The 16,190-nt window shown below is 35.7% G+C and overlaps 2 protein-coding genes across 2 annotated transcripts in view; both read left to right on the plus strand.

Moving 5' to 3' along the window:
* The first annotated feature begins 490 nt into the window (after nt 1-490).
* Nucleotides 491-10,174, plus strand: LOC135082765 (facilitated trehalose transporter Tret1-like). Its single transcript, XM_063977531.1, has 9 exons — nt 491-623; nt 2,162-2,391; nt 3,516-3,836; nt 4,466-4,571; nt 5,864-5,982; nt 6,823-6,838; nt 7,203-7,426; nt 8,413-8,595; nt 9,344-10,174. Exons 1-9 carry the CDS (start codon nt 584-586, stop codon nt 9,572-9,574), a joined length of 1,470 nt encoding a protein of 489 aa, XP_063833601.1. The 5' UTR covers nt 491-583; the 3' UTR covers nt 9,575-10,174.
* Nucleotides 10,175-13,235: 3,061 nt separating this feature from the next.
* LOC135082859 (long-chain fatty acid transport protein 1-like) overlaps nt 13,236-16,190 on the plus strand; it is a 29,612-nt gene continuing 26,657 nt past the window's right edge. Inside the window, exon 1 of the mRNA XM_063977619.1 lies at nt 13,236-13,334. The gene's annotated coding sequence lies outside the window, so the exon portion shown is untranslated. The remainder of the gene's footprint in view (nt 13,335-16,190) is intronic.

Genomic DNA, 16,190 nt, shown 5'->3' on the forward strand with positions numbered 1-16,190 from the left:
ACTAGTCCTACTAATGTTATAAATGCGAAAGTTTGGATGTCTGGATGTTTGTTACTCTTTCACGCAAAAAGTACGGAACGGATTTGATGAAACTTTATGGTATTATTGTTTATAGCCCACAATAACACATAGGCTATAATTTATGACGATATGTGACAAACTAAATATCACGCGGGTGAAGCCGCGGGAAAAAGCTAAATGATTATTTTGACGGGATTGCTACCATGTTCAATCACATGATGACGTCACTAACAGAATAATTATTATTGACGGGATTGCTACCATCCCGTCAATAATAATTATTCTGACCATGAAAGTTTAAAACAATAATAATTATTTCATAATGAACCATGTATTTGAAAGAAAATTCAGAATCATAATCAGAATTCTTCCTATCTAGGGTGACGCAGCATTGTTCAATAATCATCTATTTGCTCTCTTTCAAATCCAAAAGTCTACATAAGATTTGATTACGAATAATGATGGGACGAGAGACATTTTTGAAAGCCAGACACGGTGGTGTCAACATGCAAGTGAAAAGTGGTATCAAAAAAGTCTGAAAAAGTATAATTAAATTTTCAAAATGAGTGGAGTTATCTATCAAGTGCTTGCAACTTTAATTTGTAAGTAAATAATGTGTTTTTAAAACAGATTTAGAAATAGGCCCATTTTATAAAAAAAGCTACGAATGAATAAGTTTTTTTAAATAGGCTTTTTAAAAAGAGCTTTTGAACTTGGTATAACTTGGTATAACGGATCGTGCTTAGTTGTAAAAGGTGTGATTTAGTAGCAAAAATGTACATGTAGCTTACTCAAATGGACAGGATACTACTGATTAAACTTGTATGAGCATAATATATTTGACCCCAAAGGATTTAAAATACTCAACCACTGGTTGGAAATTCGGTGCAGGCTCTATACAGGATGGAATTTCGTAATTTCTTAATACAGTAGATAGAAAATTTTACTCAAAGAAAACAAAAAAAAAATAGAGCTGCGTTCAAAGAAGGCTTCCGGCGACTGGGACCGCAATTAACTAGGACCGCGGTCCCAGTCGCCGGATCCGTAATCAAAGATTTCCAAATTTTTTTCGAAAATTCCTCACCAAACCATACAACTTTCTGTAAATAATTAAAATTTTAAGATTTCATGGTTTTCCTTTCATTTGATTTATCATTTTTGTTAGAGAGATTTCATCCATACTTAACCCTAACACTCAACACAATAAAAATACAGAGTTTAATTTTTATCAAATTTTAGTTGGTTCGAGTCCTCTTTCTTTTCAAAATGTTGAATGTTTTCTTTGAGTAAAATTTTCTATCTACAGTATTTAGAGTAGATACTTTAAATACCCCTGTATAGCGTATGTTAAATTGCGTAAAAATTTAATATTTGACTAAATTTTATTCAATATTTGCACGTTTTTATTATTTAATACGTCTTTAAAAGTATTAATTTAGATCAAATGACGTCATGATGACAAATCTTTAAGTAAATTGTCTACGTTAGAAGTAAACTGTAGTTTGGATGGCATGCATGGCAGATATTAGATCCAATTTTAGCTCCAAGGTTAGTAAATACGAATGAGGGTAGAAGCTTTCTCTATCCCAGTTTTCTTGTCCCAAAGACCTCAAAATGATTGAAAATAATAATATGAAACCATCATCGATCATCAGAGGGCCTAGTGTGAGTTTACATTAAACGCGCTCACTAGTGTCATGCTCTTTATTATACTCAGAGAAAAACAATACATTTTTCCTGCACTCCCCATGTTGACTAGGACGGTAAAAAAGCCAAATCGAAGATAATTAAATACATAATTATCAATATTTTAAAAATAACTTGAAAAAATCGAACTGCCTAATATGGGAATCGAACCCACAACAACATTTCTGTTGGATGTTAAGGTTAAGACCCAACATTGATGAAACAAATGCTGCCCGTCAGCGTATTACACTTGAAAATTTCGACGGGCTCATCCAGTGTAATTCCATCTTAGCTCAGATGGAAGAGCAGTCACCCGGCCAGCGAAAGGTCGTGGGTTCGATTCCCACCTTAGGCAGTTTAATTTTTTCAAGTTATTTTAAAAATATTTAGATCGAGAGGCAACTCGTCGCCAGAAAAAAAAAACTAAATACCTAATTGTCATTTTTTATTTCAGTGGACTTCAACTGCTTAGTGTATGGTGCAGCAAATTCCATACCAGTTCTCACAATGATGTTGTTCACATCCCAAGACACGATCTTAGATCGGCAGATGACGTCAACAGAAGGGTCTTTGTACATAAGTTTGGCAAATATTGGCGCAATAATAGGCACGCCACTGGCAGGGTACCTAGTCGACTATTTAGGGCGAAAGAGGAGTATGATCGTCTGTGTGTTAATGCCACTGGTGAGTAGACAGTTTAAATAATAAGTCGTTGTAAATCATCATCATCATTTTTTAGCCACAGGATACATAGGCTACCCCTACTGATGTATCCTCACTGTGCATCTTCTATCGCATGTATCACGGGGAGTGCTCCGAAGAATTGTCCGGACTTATTCCTGTCGCCACTTTTCGCCACCGATCTACCCGACAGCACTTCCATCCCCATCACTTAGATGGTTGGCAGTCCACAACAGTACGTTTCTCTAGAAACTTCCTGCCCCGTACAATCAAACTGTAGAATGGACTGTCGTCTGCGGTGTTTCCGGACGGATACAACCTGCAAGCTTTCAAGAAGAGAGCGTATCTTCACCTTAAAGGCCGGCAACGCACCTGTAACGCCCCTGGGACTGCGGGTGTCTATGGGCGACGGTAATCACTTACCATCAGGTGATCCGTCTGCTCGTTTGTCTCCTGTCACATAAAAAAAAACTGATTTCCAGATTGAGTGGTGGGTAGCGGCCTGCATCCAGCTCCTTCTTGCTTAAACTTGCCTCTTTAATTGTAAAGGGGACTGATGATTTATTGATTATGGGGTTCAATACTAACGTTAAACGAATACATTCACTCTTTAAATGATGTAGATTGTAGCCCAATGAAAGCGACTAAAAATGATCTCGCGTCCTATAGCAAATACAACACTTTAAGCACGAGTAATCGTAATCGTAGTGATTTAAATACTGTGTAAGGACTTTATATAACGGTGGTTACAATTTACAAAGTAAAACCAATTTTGAGATCAACTGTATACAGCTCAGTGCCTTCGTCACCGTGGGCCACGGCATATGCTGAGTGGGGTCCCGTTGCAGTGGGCATCTTGTTGGTGAATGGTTGGCACTGCTCAGTTTACTATTGTTTTTATTTTTTTTTCTTCTTCCATTATTATGTGCCACTGTCATGTCTATGTAATTGCCTGTATTTGTGTGATGACCTTTGTAATAAAAATGTATCTTTCTTTCTTTTCTTTCTTTCTTTCTATTACATAGGGTACGTTTCATTTGATAAATTACCAAAGATTATTCACGTGTTTTAAATAATTTGATAGTTCGATGCACCACTTGTTTAATACACTGATTGATTTCTTTCAGATAAGCTGGGCGTTGTTCGTCTTCTCCAATAAAGTTGAAGTGCTCCTAGCATCAACGTTTATAGTAGGCATGGGTGGAGGCATGTTCGTCATTATTTCAGCATACATCTGTGAATTCAGCCAAGACTCAATCAGAGGCACCTTAGCCTCTGGGACTATGATCTTCATGATATTAGGAATACTTATTTCGATTGTCCTTTCGGAGTTCTTGAGCTACAAAACAATTACCTATATTGGGCTGACAGCTTCAACGATAGGGGTAGCGTTGTTGAGCGTTTTGAAGGAATCGCCGACAATGCTGTTGAAGAGAGGACTGGATGATGTAAGTTGATGATTTTTTACTGTCATTGTTATTTTCATCATCGTCATTTTAGCCATAGGACGTCCACTGCTGAACATAGGCCTCCCCCAATGATTTCTACCGCCCGGTAGGTAGCGGTATGCATCCAGACTAGACATCTGCAGCGTTGTCATTGTAAAGGAGGGAAATTTTTGTAGCATTTGGCGACAATATTTTGAAAATATTTTGGTTACTTAAATACTATAAAGAGGTAATGTTGTTGCATTAGGTCCGGTTTCCACCAAAGCGGGGAACACCAATCAGAAATCGACACATGCCTCATCCGCTCGGCTTCGGTTCGCAAATCCGATAAAAAAAAATCAGAATCAAAAATAATTATTCAGTTTAGACCACAAGTGGCACTTATCTATGTCAAAATATAGTGAATAATAAAAAAGTAAAGGCAGCCCTAATGGGGCACTTTACATGTCTCCTTATCTTTTGGGCCCTACCAGCGCTTCGAGACAAACATATTATTATGGCAAGTGCTGAGAAGAAACGCCGGAACAAACTCAGTCGATTATCATTCAAAGATTTTTTGCTTTGCGAGCTTTAAGATGCGACCTGCTTTTTAAACACTTTTAGATTCTAATTAAAACCATGGTTTTCAGGAAGCAGCTAAGGCGATGGCTTTTTATAGAAACTCAAAACCAGATTCTAAGATAGTTGTACAAGAAATTGAAAAAGCGAAACAGGCGTTAGCTCCTCAGATTGAAGGTAAGGTCACTTTTTGACAGCTTCGTAAACTAGTGTTAAAAGTACGCACCATAACCGTATGATCCTGAGTTCAAATATTGTCTTATGGGTCTTATACAAGTAGGTATGTTACAGGTAGTACATCAGGTTAAATACTTATTTTTGTTGTAAATGGAAATATTCGTAATAATACTGCTTTTCATGAACTTTCAAGGAAAACTATAACGGTTAAGATACATTACTTAGTTTAAGAGTAATAGTCAATTGAGTCACGTATTATAAAAAAATCTTTAGAAGAAAATATAAAAAGTGACTTTAGATGAACGACGGACAAATACGGAACCCTAAACTGCGGGTGGCACGACACGCACTTGGCCATTTTTTTTTTTTAATTACTGGCGAGTAAAAAGACCTTACTCTACTATAGCTCCTCCTGAACAGAGCTAAAAATATACCTTACTATTGATAATGCAGTTGCCTTTTATAATTAAAGTCATGATTGCATGTATGCAGTCCCACTTTAATTGCCGCAGTGCGTGCATCAATGGTGCACGCACGTGCTGTCAAATAATCTGACCTGCATCGTGGCAGTATCAATTTATCAGCAACTCTACGTCACGTTGATAAACCATGCTCAGTTGTATGTATTAGAATTTATTTTTATGATCATGAGATCACGGTAGCAACTACATCAGTACCTGTAATCAGTAGTGTAATAAGTACTACCGTTCTATTCATAAATAAGTAAATAAAATAAAAAAATCTGAAAAGTTTTCAGATGTTCTGCCATAGCGTGAATCAAATAAACAAGATAACATTGTGAAATATTTATTTACGTATTTTTTTTACTTTATTGTTCAAGATATTTAACTTTATTGTTCAAGATAGTTATTAATGCTAAATTGACTTATTAAATAATACTTCAAAATGGGGTTGACCCGGGGGGGACTGTGGTAGTGAAGGCTTTGTCCGGAATCCCACAATTCCTTCCCACTTAAGGCGAATGACGGAGCACCGGGGTCTTTTTAGTGGATATGCCTTGTCCTTCTGACTTGGTGAGCCCCACATAACCTCCCCTGTCCCCGCAGTATAAGAAGAAGAGAGGTAGGTATGGAATTCAATGCATTTTTCGTCGAAAAAAAAGGGTTATAGAAAACAAAACATCATTATGGTCTGAGAGATAACCCAAATTCAATACTTTTTGTTACAACGACAATAATAATAATATTGGAAACAATGCAAAGAGAAGAAATTTTTTGAGAGTTATTTCATAAATATTATATTATAGCAATTTGGTTATTACATTGTTGCAGAAAATATACCTGAAGAAGAAAAGTTGACGGCCGAGTTTGGAAAGAAGCCAGAAGAAAAGCTCTCCAAATGGCAGTTTTTCAACCGACTTCAAAAAAGGAGGAGGTTCTCAATTCGACCCGTATGTTTTTTTTTTTTTTTTTTTTTTTTTTTTTTTTTTTTCTATGTTTGTTACGCGATAACTCCGCCAATTATGAACCGATTTGAACAAATCTTTTTTCGGCGTATAGGTAATACCTCAAGGGTGGTCCCATTTAAATTGAATAATAAAAAAACAACCCCCAAGGGTGGATAATTGGGGATGAACTTTTTTATACGCAATATCTCCGCCGATTATAAACCAATTTGAACGATTATTTTTTTGTTGAATAGGTATTATCAAAAGGGTGGTTTCATGCGAATGTGAAGAAAATATTTCATCCCCAAGGGTGGAAAATTGGGGATGAACTTTTTTATACGCAATATCTCCGCCGATTATGAACCAATTTTTTTTGGTCTCAGTGTACTGCCTACCTTCAGTGGTAACATCAAGGTAATAATTAGTTAACTAAAAAGCAAGAAATAAGTAAAATTTTATAAAAAAAAATAAAACCGACTCCAAAAAACCTACACTAAAACGTAGAAAAATAATTACTAATTACCTACTTATTTATTAGGACGAATTATTAATATTTATGTAGGTATACCATGATTGATACTTTTGGAGTCGGTGCAGGCAAACTTTACATGTTTCATAATCTTGGCACCGACTCCAGAAGTATCAATCATGGTATACCTACATAAATATTAATAATTCGTCCTAATAAATAAGTAGGTAATTAGTAATTATTTTTCTACGTTTTAGTGTAGGTTTTTTGGAGTCGGTTTTATTTTTTTTTATAAAATTTTCAGTAAGTTTATACCTAATAGTCAACTGGTCAAACTCGAAAAGTTTAGATTTTTCCATTTGTTTTGCATAAAGAAGATCCGATGTACGAGTATTTTGTATCCAATTTTTTTTCAATCTAACTAGGTACTCTTAATGGAATAAGAGCAAGTTTTTTGAATGAATACTAATTTATCTTCATCATAATCATCATCATCAATAGCCCTTTACAGTCCACTGCTGGACTATGAGCCTCCTCCACTATAGTGAAGGACTTCATCATAACATAGAAATACTAATACATAGACGAGACCAGCTTCAGAAAAGTCACTGCTGTCCATTGCCAGATTACTGGAAACATTCTAGCGAATGTTGTTAAAATTCGGATTTTTTTTTATCTACATCGAGGAAGCTCTTGTATTATGTATCGTTCACTGACCAATATTGCCATTCAATATCGTTTCGTCATCTTTCAGAAAACTCAAAATCCACGCAACGAGGGCTGTTCCTCGTCATGACAGCGATGGCTGCTGGCATTTTCCAGGGGATGTCAGTAATCCAGTCGTATTCCATACCGCTGTTCAGCGAGGCTGTACCGGCTGATGTACTGTCTCCAATCTGGTGCACTGCCATCTTGACTGGCCTCAATTTGGTGTCCGCTCTGGTGGCTGGGTATCTGACTGATATTGCTGGAAGAAAAGTGAGTTTCGTTCTTATTCCCCTTTTGATATTTTCCAACCCACATTCTCACTGTTACATCTCCTGTGTAACCAAGATTTATACAGTGTGAGTCACGTTAAAGTGTACATATGAACATTGATGAAACTAGACCTATTTTTATCGACAAAAAAGAGGTCAAAAAATGTTTGTGATTTTTTTTAAATTTTTTATAGATTTTTTTTTCTTCCAATTACTTATTGTAAAGAAAACGTAATAACTTTTAAACTAAGCGATATATCCTGATAAAATAAAAACAGTAATAATGCTAAATAACAGGCGATACTAAAAAAATACATAAAATACACAAAAAAGGCCAACAAATAATAAAAAATTATACTTTTTGAAAAAATTGCTTTTAAATTCGTGTTTTTTTTTAAAGTATCATTTTGTATTATTTGTTGGCCTTTTTTGTGTATTTTATGTATTTTATTAGTATCGCCTGTTATTTAGCATTATTACTGTTTTTATTTTATCAGGATATACCGCTTAGTTCAAAAGTTATTACGTTTTCTTTACAATAAGTAATTGAAAGAAAAAAAAATCTATAAAAATTGTAAAAAAAAAATCACAAAAATTTTTTGACCTCTTTTTTGTCGATAAAAATAGGTCTAGTTTCATCAATGTTCATATGTACACTTTAGCGTGACTCACACTGTATTATCTCATTCACTGTATAAGACAACACTTTAATAGTCTATTTTTTCTTTTTTACTAATGGACTTCAAGAAAAGTAGGAGATGCCTATATTAAACAACTGTGAATTATTAAAAAGCTGACAACAGCAGCAGGCTGACATTACTGGTTTCTATTTATTTCTGTGATTTTCCTAGAAAATGTACACCACTAGTATTTTACCACAATACGTCGTCCACTAGTGCTGCGTGTAATTTTAATGGACGTCTTTAAGTTTCGGACATTTTCAGGGTCTATAAGTACTGTTTATTTAAAATAATTATCTCTTTGCAGCTCCTTATGATCTTCGGATCCATAATGGTCGGTTTCTTCGGCCTCCTGCTTGGCACTCAAGTGCAGTTCCACTGGGGTCCTGCTTGGGTCACCCCTGTGATTATATGCCTCTACAGTATAGCATACGCTTTCGGCGGTGGAACGATACCGTATTTGCTGATGGGTGAAGTGTTCTTGCCTGAGGTGAGTTCATCATCATCATCATTACTATTAGTATCCACAAGCCACATCATTTGAATTTGAAAATCTACCTCAAGATCCGCAACTTTGTCTTTTACTTTAGGATCAAACTATTTTGAGAATTGTCCATAGTACCTACTTAATGGCTGTGTTGTCTGCTGATAACTGTACAAAAACTCGATCGAAATCAAGAAAAGTTTAAGCCCGAAATAAGTGGAAATATTTATAGCAAAATTACTTGAAGACTCGAGTTGTGTTTCGAGTCCCTCATTAAAATGTAAGGCAAAATCACATATGAATGAATTAACCATGCTGTAATGTCAGCTAATGTATCTATCACGTTCGCTTACTCGTTTGTGGCAAAATATCAGCAAAGTTCTTCATTCTGACACCTACATCTGATTCTTAATCTATGACTCTTTTATCCATAACCTATCATTACAATGTGCTTTTTGTCTTTAAATATTTTGTGTTTTGGGAAAATCTACCAAATTAACGCCCATACTGGAGTGTGAATACTCACAAACGATGCTTGCTTAAGTGAAGCAGCAACGCGTTGAATAGAGCTCTGTGATTCATGTGTCACCCTGTGCGTCCACGCACACTTTGAAACCTCATGTTTGTGAATACGGGCAAAAGACTAACTTTTGTGTTTTGGGAAAAACTATCAAACTAAGAGCTTTTGTTATATTTTTATTGATTATCATTATTATAATTTTAAGATCCATCTGATCCTCCATTTTCCTTCCAGGTCAGAGGCGTGATGTCCATAATATGCCTGGAATGGACATGGTCCTGCAACTTCATCGCCATCTTCATATTCAAGCCGCTGGTCGCAGCTATTGGCTTGGGATCTGTTTTCTACTTCTTTGCTTTTGTAGCTATTCTCTCTGCTGTGTTCGCCTACTTCTGCCAGCCTGAGACTAAAGGGCTGTCTGTGAATGATATACAGCTTCTGTTGGTTAAGAAGAAGGTGCGATGATCAGTAGATTATTATAGTTTTTATTACGATAAAAGTTAGATTTTAAACTTTCGTGTTCTATTTCACATAAAATAGTAAGACACGGGTCTTAACGCGACGTTTATTATTGAGTTACATTATGTACTCACGGCTTGACGTTTCGGCTGCCATGCTGCAGCCGTGATCACAAGCAGACTGGCGGCTCGCGGCGTCGTCCGTTCGGGCGGGCTTGAAAACGTATTAACTTCTAAATAAACGTCGCGTTAAGACCCGTCCGTGTCTTACTACTTACTATTTTAATAGATAAAAGTAAGGTCGAATTTTCAATAACTTTTTGTTGATTACTACATTCATAAGTATAATGCTGTCTAAGTATGATAGGCATTAAAAACAGCTTGTTGTAATATGAGAAATTGCCAGCAAGGTGGTAATTACACCAAAGAACAGTTTTTTACTTACTAGAAACAATGTTTTTAACATAAGTGGATCACTTGTATCAGTTGTATCATCAAACGTTTAGGAGAGCCCCAAAACGTATTAAAGTTAAGAAACATTATAATATTTTCTAAGTGTTATTGTGATATACTTAGGTTGTAAATAAAAATTGTGATACTTTATAAATCTGTGTTTTATAAGTTACTAAAATTTTAACAACCCCTCTTTGTAAATATATATATAATTTATATATAATCATAAAACTTATGTGTATTGCTTCACCACAATACTTCAGCGGTCGACGAAAATCGAACTAGCGACTCTCGAACTTGAATCTCGATTCGACCGATTTCTGAGTAAGTTCTGAATAACTGTAACTTTAACTTTAACCTGTAGCATTAGGGAGCATGAAAACGTCACAGACAGATAAACAGTTACAAATTTTTCGCAAAGTCAGTTTTATTTTCCAAAAAAATTTGATTTATAACTAAATAAACATAGCTGCCTGCTCGTTATCTTTCAGATAACGTTATCAGTGACATAATAAAACAAACGAACATAGAATTGCCAAGTTCATTGTTAGAATGATAACGTGCAATCAAGCGAGTATACATTTTTACAGAACTTTGACTCCTGTCTAGTTGTAATAGGGACGAGTTTAAAACAAGAAGGTATAGACTACTGTGCTCTTGACTGTATAGACGACAGCATCAGCTAAAGCTGTAGCGTCTTAAGCAGTTGTAAATAGAGTGAAATTTGCTACAAAAATGTATAAGTAGTCTGATTGATGTGCTGTTGACTGTATACAGGGTGTTAGGTAAATGGGTATATGAGCCGACACTAGCCCATGTTAACATGGTCATATAAATGGTATGGTGAAGTCAGAAATTTGATTCTTCTTCTCAGTCGGTACACTCTTGTCAGAGTGGTCGTGGTCATCATTTTGAATCACGATTCAATTCCCGCTGGGATCATAATCTAGTTCAATGAGCACTAGAGTGCATCAGTACCTAAGTATACAGTACATAATTTAAGGTCTTTAAGACTATAATCTGCACTTATTAATTTTCGAATACACACGCATACACACACACACACACACACACACACACACACATACACACATGATAATATAGTGGTAATTTCTCTTATCTAATCCAAATTTTCAATAATAAGACTATTAATAATGTTACTTAACTAGTATTATATAAACTCCATTTAACCTAATTAGTATATCACAGGGTGGAAAGCGCTGGCAGCTGTGACACAGTTTATACTAGTACAGCTGTCAACGTGTACCTCTTGTTAAGTTATGTGGGTACGTAAGTACTTATCCATTATTTATCTGAGATGTTTAAATGTAAATTACACTTTACTTATAAGAGGAATTCTTGTACTTACTTGAAAGTTCAATAAATATATTATTATTATTATTATTATTAAGTTGTACTCGTACAAGTACATGATATCGCATCTCCCTTTGGTTTGATAGGCCTCTCGCTTATACTATAGTACTAAACTATAGTAACATGTGAACAAGGTGGGGTCCATTTATTGATACTAGTGATGTACGCAGTTCTAAATACCGTTGCAGTGTTATCGGTATTTTGATAATTACTTGTTTGACAGTTTTAGTTATATACAATTTTTAGGTCTATCTTCATTATCAGTCTCACTAAAATCAATGTTAAAATGTGAAAAAAAAACTGATTACACTGCAAGATTAGATATAAAGACAACGCCTAGGTTAGTTCTAGACGATGAAAACTATTAGTCTTAAAATAAATAAAACAAGCTTAAAATCCTTCAGTATCAGTCATATCTTTTACCTATGAATTTACTACATGCAAATTTCGAAAATGAATACGAGAAATATATTTTTTTTAATATCACGATGATTATTCTGATGACAATGACCCGGGATTATTAGAGATTAAAACACCAGAATTGAAACACTCAACGTTCGAACACAATCTAGAGGTCACTCTACAAGGTCACTTGTCGCAGTGTTAACACTAGAGTGCTCGCGCCCCTAAATACTCCTAGAGTGCTCGCGCGGGTCACTTATATGTCACCCATTATGATATGGGTTTATTTTTTCTAATCTTATTTAATACAAGTAAAACGATTTATAATATTAAACATAAACAGTATTTCTTACTAAATAATAAAAAAAAAGTGAGTAATTCTTTCATGAACTCACATTATACACCAAAATATTTTTTTCAATATTTTCCAAATATTTTAGAGTCGACGAGACCAGTCATTTAAATAGTCCTTGGACCCATTATTTGGGAAAAAATATCACCTAATTAGAAAGATAATCAATAGATTGATCTTATTCAGTGATATTTTGATCGCAACTCGGGCACGATTTGATTTGATGATCTGGACAAAAACGCCTATTCCACTTGTTACATTTGCTTACGAGTGCTTCGATTTCTTGCTCTTGTGCAAAAAACACATCGTCCTTTGCCACAATACTGGCAAGTTTTGTGCTAGTTGGTGTTCTCGCAACCCCAGAAGAATCCTGGTTTTTAATTTTATAGCCCTAGGTGTATTATTACTACATTACTTACAATCTAAAACAAGTACTTTCTTGCATCAGTTTATGCTTATAAAACAATATAATTATTGTAAAAGTTTAAAAAAAATGGTTAAAAAGTATAACTTTGAACTTACATGAAAGTAAACTTGATTTTAAACCGCGATGAAAAGGGATCAAACAATTCCTCGAGTGCTCGCGCGGGGGACATGCGTCACCCAAACACTTTAAATGTTTTCTGCACTCACATTAAAGCGTCTAGCAAGATGGCGTTACTACTATCATGTGCGACAATACATGCTCGAGGAATACCTGAGAAGGCAGCACTGTAGCTCGATACCTTGAAAAAATATTTACAAATTTTACACCCTGGGTGACATATTATGTCACCCGCGCGAGCACTCTAGTGTTAATTTTATTTTCGAAGAAAGTTAAATATAGTTATAGAGAATACGACATCTTGCGACAGATTCAGCATTTGAAATTTACAAACTATCAATAAAATTATCGGCGTTTTCAACAAAGAATAAGGTATTTGTTGGACTTACAAAAATATTTATGCATTCTTTCCACTGCTACAGTTTCTTCATAACACTTGCGGCAAACAACGCAAAAAATAACGGTTTTTAGCGCAACACACATCACTATTAATTTATTGTTGACCAAGACTGACTAGATGATTGCCGATTCAGTCCGCACTCTACAGCAGTGAGGACCGCACGTCCCTTCACTAGCAATTGTTGTGTTTAAAAAAAAAATAACGGTATCGCGACGTTATTTTTGACAACGATTTTAATTAAGGTATGTTTATTAATTTTGTTTGTTCTGTGAAGTCACTGAAGTTCAACGGGTTAAATGAACTGCATAAAATGCATGTTTATGTTTATACTGAATTGGTTATTGCTTTATCAGAGATGAGTTGATAAGGATGGGTTAATAAAATTAATGTTATGCATTCGATTGTATAATTATGTAATTAAATTATTTATTTACTTATCATAAGTTGGATTAATTACATAATAAGATTTAGATTTTGGTATTGTGATAGTGTAAAACTTTCCTTCACATTTAGTTATGAAACATTTTGAATTAAAAAATACGATGCCCCATTGATCTAGTGGTTTTGTGTAGTGTAATTTGCATGCAGTGTAAACACGAGCTGCGTTACGAATGCGGGTTCGAATCTTGGTAGAGCCAAATAAAAATACAGTGAAATTTTAATATTAGAAATGAGTTAAAATAATGTAATACAGATTTTCATTTGACATTTCGATTCAAATGTGTTTTGCAGTTATTTTTATTGCATTTTATTATTGTAGAGCAGGTTTGTTATGAACTTTTCGAAGGTTTTGGATAAATTTGGAAACTTATGTTTTGAAAGATTGTTTTCTGTTTTCATAATATCTTCATTATTTTTATCACATACAATTTTTAATTACTAAAGTTTAAAAGGTTACTTAATTGCTATTTCCGATCATATTTCTATTGTATGGTTGGTATTAGTACCTACTGCTGTTTGTGTGTGCCCGTGGGTGTAGTAAAAAGTGACTTTGTAACAAATTCGCGATATCCATCCTTGTCAGTATCTAATGACCTAATGACATATGTTCAGATAGTAATAGTATGTCATACTTAAAACACGAAGGTTTGTTATTTCCGGATATAGTTTTCATAAGTTGTGGTCAGCTGAAATCTGTCACTTTTTACTAATCCTACAAATATTTTTTTATGAAGAGTATTAAGGATGAATGGATTTTTGTTATTTCACACGAAAACAAGACTCGATTTTGATGGAACTGTACAATATTATTGTTTCAACAGAATAGCATATTATAGGCTATAATTTAAAACGATATTGACCTACTTAGCTAAATTAGATCTTTAAATGTCAAGTCAGTAAAACTAAATTCCATGCGAGTAAAGCCACGGGCAAAACCTAGTATGACATAAAGAGCTAGGGCGCGTGGTGGAGATTGATCCGAGCTACCAAGTGGATCAAATTACTTATCAAATTGAATGGAGGACGGTACATTGTATAATATTGTTATTCGTACCTATGCTAATAAAATTTAGCAATGTATGTAATGGGTACAATATAGATATATAGGGTTATAGAGTTATACCCTTATTCACAAACATTACTATGAGGTCTCACAGTGCCCGTATACGTACAGAATGACACACGAACCAATCATAGCTCTATTCAACGCTGTGCGTTCGATTTGCTGCTTCACTTAAGCAAGCATCGTTTGTGAATACGGGAGTTAGACTTTCGATCTATGCTCTAATGTAGGATTTTCTCTTAGAAGAGGTCCTCTCAAAGATAAACCATGATTCCGGTATATTTTATTTATCTTTCTATCTATTTTTAATCGATTATATGAAAGGTTTTTCAGAGACTTTTTGACCTTATTCAAAACTGTGAAATAATGAATATAGCAGGGCTGATTTGAAATTTGTAAAGATTCTTCAAAAACAATTCAGCAGTTTTTGCGTGAACAAACCTCAATCTCTTGTAAACAACCACAATAATTGTTGGAGCTTAGGTTATAGTTTGTAGTATCTTGATAATAGGGGCCTTTTCAATAATAAGCCATTCTTCGGTGAACATTGGGGTTTACTTCGGTTTAAACAATATTATAGGTACATTACAGAAAATAAAGCCTTTCTCGTTGGCGGTAAAAAAATGGAAGCGACGCTTTCGTTGGCGGTCGTCGCATAGACAAAAATTCTCTCGGCTCCATAGACTTCTTTCTATGGAGCATGCTTGATTATAATAGGGGGCGCTAGCGTCGCCGGTGGTGGCGCTGATGTAGCAGCGCGAACATACTGGGGCCCGTTGAAAGCAGGTGACTGGGTTTCAACTTCATTCGAAGGCGGCAGTGCGACGAGCTTGTTGAGAGCACGGCGGACAATTCCTTTGGCCGTGTTGACATCCACAACTCTGGTGATATTGTCGGGTCCGGGGTAGTTTGACAATCCGTCCTAGGCGCCATTTCATAGGTGGGGCGTGGTCTTCTTTGAGTAGGACCAGGTCGCCTTCCTTGGCTTGATGCTGCATTGTCCTCCACTTCGTTCGGACCTGGAGCTCTGATAGGTACTCCGTCCTCCATCTGTCCCAAAATTGCTGCCGGAGTCTCTCTATGATGTGGTAGCGATTGGTAGACTTCAGTTCTTCAAGCGGATGAGATGGCACCGACATGAGTGGACGACCGATGAGGAAGTGGCCAGGAGTGATAGGAGTCAGGTCAAGAGGATCGGAAGATAGAGGTGACAGGGGGCGGGAATTGAGGATTGACTCTATTTGCGCGAAGAGCGTAGTAAGTTCTTCAAATGTTAGTGAACTATTGCCCGCGACCCGTTTTAAATGAAATTTTGACGATTTAACGCCGGCCTCCCATAAACCGCCGAAATTGGGGGAGTATGCCGGTATAAACTTCATGGTTATGCCTTCGCTACTAGTGAAATTGCATACGGGCTGACGACTTGACCGCAACATTCTACTTAGTTCATTGTTTGCCCCAACGAAGTTAGTGCCGTTGTCGCAATGGATCGTATGGGGTTTGCCGCGGCGAGATACAAAATGTCGAAGACATAAAATAAAAGCTTCAGTACTTAGGTCACTGACCACCTCAAGGTGGACAGCCTTGGTTGTAA

This window comes from Ostrinia nubilalis, chromosome 22, assembly GCF_963855985.1.
Source record: "Ostrinia nubilalis chromosome 22, ilOstNubi1.1, whole genome shotgun sequence".
Taxonomy (NCBI): domain Eukaryota; kingdom Metazoa; phylum Arthropoda; class Insecta; order Lepidoptera; family Crambidae; genus Ostrinia; species Ostrinia nubilalis.

What these genes read in the sequence shown, in the direction of transcription:
- LOC135082765 (XM_063977531.1), top strand. Translation starts at nt 584, where the DNA reads ATGAGTGGAGTTATCTATCAAGTGCTTGCAACTTTAATTT. An exon ending in TGAAGAGAGGACTGGATGAT is followed by an intron (nt 3,837 to 4,465) that starts GTAAGTTGATGA and finishes CATGGTTTTCAG; the next exon opens with GAAGCAGCTAAGGCGATGGC. An exon ending in CTGATATTGCTGGAAGAAAA is followed by an intron (nt 7,427 to 8,412) that starts GTGAGTTTCGTT and finishes ATCTCTTTGCAG; the next exon opens with CTCCTTATGATCTTCGGATC.